At 31.0% G+C, this 6,481-nt stretch overlaps 2 protein-coding genes across 4 annotated transcripts in view; both read left to right on the top strand.

Moving 5' to 3' along the window:
- The window catches only part of LOC105171955 (protein IQ-DOMAIN 14), a 4,917-nt gene extending 3,953 nt beyond the window's left edge, over positions 1 to 964 (top strand). For all 3 annotated transcript variants that reach the window (XM_011093236.2, XM_011093238.2, XM_011093237.2), the window contains exon 6: positions 17 to 964. In XM_011093236.2, coding sequence (XP_011091538.1) covers positions 17 to 739 — 723 coding nt within the window. In that variant the 3' untranslated portion in view covers positions 740 to 964. The remainder of the gene's footprint in view (positions 1 to 16) is intronic.
- Positions 4,939 to 6,481, top strand: part of LOC105171954 (stearoyl-[acyl-carrier-protein] 9-desaturase, chloroplastic) — a 4,003-nt gene continuing 2,460 nt past the window's right edge. Inside the window, exon 1 of the mRNA XM_011093234.2 lies at positions 4,939 to 5,213. Coding sequence (XP_011091536.1) covers positions 5,089 to 5,213 — 125 coding nt within the window. The 5' untranslated portion in view covers positions 4,939 to 5,088. The remainder of the gene's footprint in view (positions 5,214 to 6,481) is intronic.

The raw sequence follows: 6,481 nt of genomic DNA, 5'->3' as shown, positions 1-6,481 counted from the left end.
TGGGCTCTGGCACCAGCTGTGGAAAGCTAATCCGAAATCAACACAAAGTCCGCTCGACATTCGATCCAAAGGATTTCCCTGGTGGTGGAACTGGTTAGAGCGTCAGTTGCCCCCTGAGAGCACTACTCAGAACCAAGCTGCTAAGAAGAATTTCCCATTAACTCCTCCAAGGCCTGTTTCAGATTACAAGCCGAGTCCTCAACTCAACCCAACTAACTATAAGCACTGCAATTTCACTTTCAACAATCAAGAAGCTACTACACCCGATTCATCGGTCCCTGTTAGAGCAAAACAGTTTCAGATGACCCCGAGTAGGACACCCCCACCGGCAAGCAATGGCTCGGGTTTCATGAAGTACACAAAACCAAGAGGAAGTGGAGCTAATTCAACTTACGACCTCCCATTGAGGGACGACGACAGCCTCACGAGTTGCCCTCCATTTTCCGTTCCGAATTATATGTCGCCTACCGTCTCAGCTAAGGCCAAAGTGAGAGCAAATAGTAATCCAAAGGAGAGAGTTCCAGGGACTCCAGGCAACGATTCAAAGAGAAGATTTTCGTTCGCTCTCACTCCAAATATTGGTCCTTTCAAGTGGAGTAAAGGGTCTAACAAAGATTCTGCCTCTCAAAAGGTATTGGAAAAACACCAGTCCTCACATTCTATTGGAGATTTGAGCGTTGATTCGACTGTTTCGATGCCCGCTATCGTCGGGAGAAAGCCCTTTAACAGATTTGTGTGATTTTTTCTATATTTCTTGCATGTTCTTCTTATGTTTTTTTCTGTTTGTTAATCTTTGTATTATGTTTCCTGAGGGTGTTTCCATTTTCATACTTATATGAATGTGTCCATTGAATTATATTCTGATTAAAGCACATTTATCATTTATGTGAAATAATGGAGCAAAAATAGGAGTCAGGAGATGTTGGCCTGATCATATATTTAGAAACTGTGTAATTTTTTCAAATTCTGGCTCAAAATCTTTGCACCACCAAAGAGGTGTTTGATTTTATTTTCACTCTCACTTTTCAGAGTTTCAAGTATGTTAGTGTGTTTTTATTTATGTATTAGTTTTTGAGTTCTTGTTTCAATGTGAGTTATGTCAGAGGTAAATTGCTTCTTTTTAAAAAATACAGAAAGTAAATTGCTATTATTTTTTTATAGATAAGTAATTTATTTATTTATAATATCACATAAAAAAAATTATATATTATTTAATATATAATCACCATTTTTATAAAACATATATAAATATATATATGAAGGATCCCTAAAGTTAAACTAGGCCTTGGTGGTTGAAATTAATTACAACTAGAATAACATTCTTTTTTTATTTTTTCTTAAGTGGTAATTTTATAATTATATAAATATCTCAACAAACTGCGCGATATATTGATCATTCATCGCTATAACGAAGAATAATAAAATAAATAATAATAAATTCACATAAAATACATATTTGATGGTATTCGAAGCCATGACATTAAATTTGTTAATTCTCTTTTATCTATTTATATTCGAACCAAATTTAATAAATTTAAAATTTCAAGTACGCGCAACTAAATATTTGTCAAAATTTATTTAAAATTGTATGGATTATTATATATTAATTCTTTAAAAAAATATTTAGACGTTTGTTTACAAACATATCTAAAATTATAAATATTTAAATACATCATTTTATCTTAACTTTTTAATTATTTCATGATATATTCTAATTCTGGCTAAATTACAATATATATATAGATATATTAAAAGAATAATTACACTCCTCTTTTCTGAAGTTTGGTACAATTACACATAGACTTCCTATAATTTAGAAAATTACATTTACCATCCTTGAGGTTTGCTTCTATCTAACAAATAAGCTCCCTATTAGTTAAAATTCACTAAATTTGATGATATCAACAAAAAACACTAAATAAAAATTGATATTTACCCTTGATTGACTTAATTGACTTATTACAGGTTAAATAGTTTTTTCGAACTAAACTATCCTTATAACGGTGAAAATATACTTTCTCACATGTATTAACGCATAAATACATATAAGAGTAATTTGGCCATGAAAAAATTTATTTGATCTGCTATAAATCAGTAATAAGTTAATAGGGGTAAATATAGATTTTTTTTTTTACTTTTTTGCTAATATAAGCAAATTCGGTGAATTTTGACTAACGAATGGACCCATTTGTTAAATGAAAACAAACCTTAGAGGTGCTAGATGTAATTTTTCAAATCATAGGAGATTTACGCGTAACTATACCAAATCTCAAGAAAGGAGGTGTAATTATTCCTATTCTAAATAACTTTAATGAGTGAGTGTGCGAGTTGTCAAATAAACAAAAAGGGATAATTACACTGCCGTCGCCAAAGGTTTGGTATAATTATACATAAACTCCTTGTGGGTTGAAAAACTACATTTAGCACCTCTGAGGTTTGCTTCCGTCTAACAAATAAGTCCCTCCATTAGTCAAAATTTACTAAATTTATTGATATTAACGAAAAAACTTAATGAAAATTAATATTTATTTTCGATTTACTTATTACTGGCTGATTCCAAGTCAAATAAATTTTTTCGGACTAAACTACCTTTGTAAAGATAAAGATTAACCTTCTCACATGCATTAATGCGTGAAAACATATGAGGGTAATTTGATTATAAAAAAAATTATTTGACCTACAATAAGTCAGTAGTAAATCAATCGAGGGTAAATATAGAATTTTTTTCGATTTTTTTATTAATATCAGCAAATTCAGTAAATTTGACTAATTGAGGACTTATTTTTTAGATGAAAGCAAATTCTAGGGGTGCTAGAAGTAATTTTCCAAACTATAGAGGTCTAAGTGTAATTACACCAAATCTTATGGGAGAAGAGTGTAATTATCCCTAAATAAAAAGGAGGGGTACGGGTGGGATTCATGCAGTGGAAGAGGGGTGCCAAGTGGAATATCCATTTCTTTTGGGGTCGTTTTCCAACTTTTCCTCTTGGCAATTTCTGCAGCTTCTTTTGTCTGAACTCTTTAGCTTTTTTATGCTTTCTAGTAACATAGAAACAACACAGTCTACCAGAAATTTACTTTTATTTACATTGTTGCCCCTTGATTTTCTCTCTTTACATTTTTGCCGCTCTTTGATTGCATATTTCATTTTCAGCCAGCATTTTTTTAATTTATTATGAAGGAATATACTCACTGACATAGTATTTATTCCATCCAAGTACGATAAAACTTAGGAATATAGGATTAGAATACCTAGACCAAAACTACAAAATATTCTAATAATTTATTTTTTATTAGGATTAATTACACTTAACCTCCCTCAAAAAATATAAAATTATACTTTTTTCCACTAAAAGTCTTAAATTTGTATTTACACCTCATCCGAAAATTTATTGTTTACACCTAACCCCCTCATGTTAAGGTTTCGACGAAAAATGCTGAGATTAGCTACAAAATTGCATAAATTTCTAATTTTACTCATCATTTAACATTCTTATATAATAATTTTATACTTATAGGAGAAAAAATATATTATATTTATCCCTTTATAAGTACAAAAATATACATAAAAATATTAAATAATGGGCAAAATTTAAAATTTATGTAATATTATTTTACTAACGTCGGCATTTTTCATCCAAAAACCAACGGAAGGGGGTCAAGTGTAAGGAGAAAACTTTCATAGGGGTGTAAGTATAATTTTAAAATTTTTCTAGGAGAAAGTATGATTTCATATTTTCAAATTGGAGTCTAAGTGTAATTAAGCCTTTTATTTTTATTAATGTTTAGTAAGAAAATATCGAATTTGTGATGTGAAAATTTTTGTCCGAAATTATTGGCATGCTGTTATTGGTTAAAAATATTTAAATATTATTTTTAGTTTTTCTGAAAGGGTACTTCCGTAAAATAAAATTTAGTGTTATATTCTGTATTTTATGCATCTTATTAAAAAAATACACAAGTTCTTTAAAGCATAACCCCAGTCTTATTTTAGTAGATTGCAGATAATCATATAATATATTGGGTTAATTACAGTTTAGATTTTTTTTCAAAATGCAGAATTATAATATAATGAATCAATTATATTTAGAACTTATCTGAAAAGGAAATATTACACTTTCCCCCCAAAACTTCCAAAACTATACTTACCTCCCCTGCAAAAATTCACTATTACACTTGACCCCTTTTATCATGGTTTGAACAAAATTTGCAAAATTTTGCCCTTAATTTAATATTTCCATGTAATAATTTTGTACTTTTAAAAAAAAGTACAATAATATTAATATCACTCCATATATATATATATTATATTTATCTCCTTATAAATACAAAAATATATATGAGAATATTAAATGAGGAGTAAAAATAAAAATTTATGTAATTTTTTTGCTGACATCAATATTTTTCTTTCCAAACCCTAGAAGTCAGGTTGTGAACAAAGAATTCTTTTGAGGTGTAAGTATAATTTAAAAAATATAAATATAATTAACCCTTATATACATACACTCTAAAAACGTACTCAAATATTTGTATGATATACCATAAACAATTTAAATTGTATACAAGAAAAATATTGTTAATAAACTAAAAACTGAGAAAATAAATAATTAATACCAAAAAGTTAGGAAGGGGCAAAACCCTTATAACAAGAAATGAGGGCAATTTTCTTACATATCACACGGGAATTTCACATCTAGTTGGTGTAATGTATGTGAATATACGGGAAATGTTAGTTTGAATTTTATGGATCAAATTTGAATTAATTATATAATAAATATAATATATTTATTTTATAATTAATATATAATTTTAAATAAATAATCAATTACATATTATGAAGCCCGACATGTGCCCGTTGGTTTTTCTTGGCCAAAATCTAATCCAAATTAAAATTCCTCGTGAATGTAGTAGTATATATGTGTATATGCATATATATATATGTATGTAGCGAGAGATATCCCTCTGCTTCACCAACTAGCTTCCTTGTCCCACCACTTCTCTCTCTCTCTCACATAATTCGCGACTTCTCACTTCTGTGGAGGAAACAGAACCTTAGAAGCAAAGCAACTCAAGAAACAAGGAGAAGGAATGGCGTTGAAGCTGAACGCCAGCAATTTTCAGTATCCAAAATGCGCTTCTTTTGCTCTCCCGCCGGTGGCGACCATCAGATCTCCTAAGTTCTTCATGGCTTCCACTCTTCGCTCTGGTTCCAAGTTAGCGCTATTTGTATTTTTTAATCTTGTTTCTCTGTTTTGTTTTTATCTTTGGTGAATGTGTTTTGCCCAAGAAGCATTTCTTTGTTTCATGTCCCCTTTTCTTTGTGAAATGAGATCTTTTTACTCAAAATTTATTGTCTATTTTCTGATTATTCATCTGGGTTTTCGATGATTATTTCGAATTTTGTGTTTTTTATTTTGATGGGTTTGTGTTAAATGCTTGTGATCTTGAAGCAGTTTCGAAGTTGTTCTGGTTAGGACTACTGTTTCATGCTGTATGAGTGGCTGATTAGTACTGTTTTCTGCTGTATTAATGGATGATTAATGAGTGTGGGTTTTCATGTGTGTTTGGTTGGTGAATTGTGTGTATGGGTCTGGTTCTTCTGCTTGCCTGATTAAATTGACATACAAATAATGGGGTGGGGGTGGAGGTACTGCAATATTAAGAATCTTTTGTCTGTGGTTTTTGTGATTCTTGTTAATGGATAAAGAACAAATTATTCCAATTCAGCCGACAAATGGGATAATCATATGCATTTATTTGCTTATTTGTTACTAGCATGCAATTGCTGTGGAATTATATTCGTCCAGTTCGGGACGGGAAGAAGGAAGCAAGTATTTACACGGGGTAGCTAGTTTGGTGCATAAGATCACTAGATACTCAAAGATGGTTGTTTAGTTTGTTAGTTCTTAGGTTAGAAACTTTGGTTTTAGCTGGATGGTTAGGTTGAATAAGTATAAAAAATTAGTCACCCCACCTTGCCCTCCTGAGTACTCTCTCCAATTAAACGGCCCATTTGCTGATTCTTTTTTTCTCCCGTTGATTAGTACTTACCAATTTTCTTTTCAATAACGATCAGTTTTTAAGGTTATCCTGTTGTACGAGTTGTGAAACAAGTGGTTTATTTTGTCTTATTACGTTCTGAACGTAAACTAAATATTTTAGTACCGCGATTTTCTTATGCATGGCCATTTCTGTTTGTACTTTTTGTCCAAATTAAGTCATTTTCAACTTTTGATCGGTGAACTCGAGTAGCTTACCTAGTTTTGCTTTCTATCCTTCCAATCCACATTGCAAAGTTCATTCAAGTTTCCTTTTGTTTGGTCTGGATTTCAATTATTTCTTGAAATAAGATATTGAAGCGGGGGACCCTTTCTTGTATGGCTAGCCATCATCTCTGTGTGTGTTTGTGTTGTACACTACATGTGATATATGGTACTTTGTGGTGCCCCTTTTACCTTATCTGACTTTGAGCTTTACATCA

The sequence above is a fragment of the Sesamum indicum genome, linkage group LG10, assembly GCF_000512975.1.
Source record: "Sesamum indicum cultivar Zhongzhi No. 13 linkage group LG10, S_indicum_v1.0, whole genome shotgun sequence".
Lineage (NCBI taxonomy): Eukaryota > Viridiplantae > Streptophyta > Magnoliopsida > Lamiales > Pedaliaceae > Sesamum > Sesamum indicum.
Note: the sequence above shows the minus strand (reverse complement) of the source record. Positions and strands in the feature narration are given on the sequence as shown.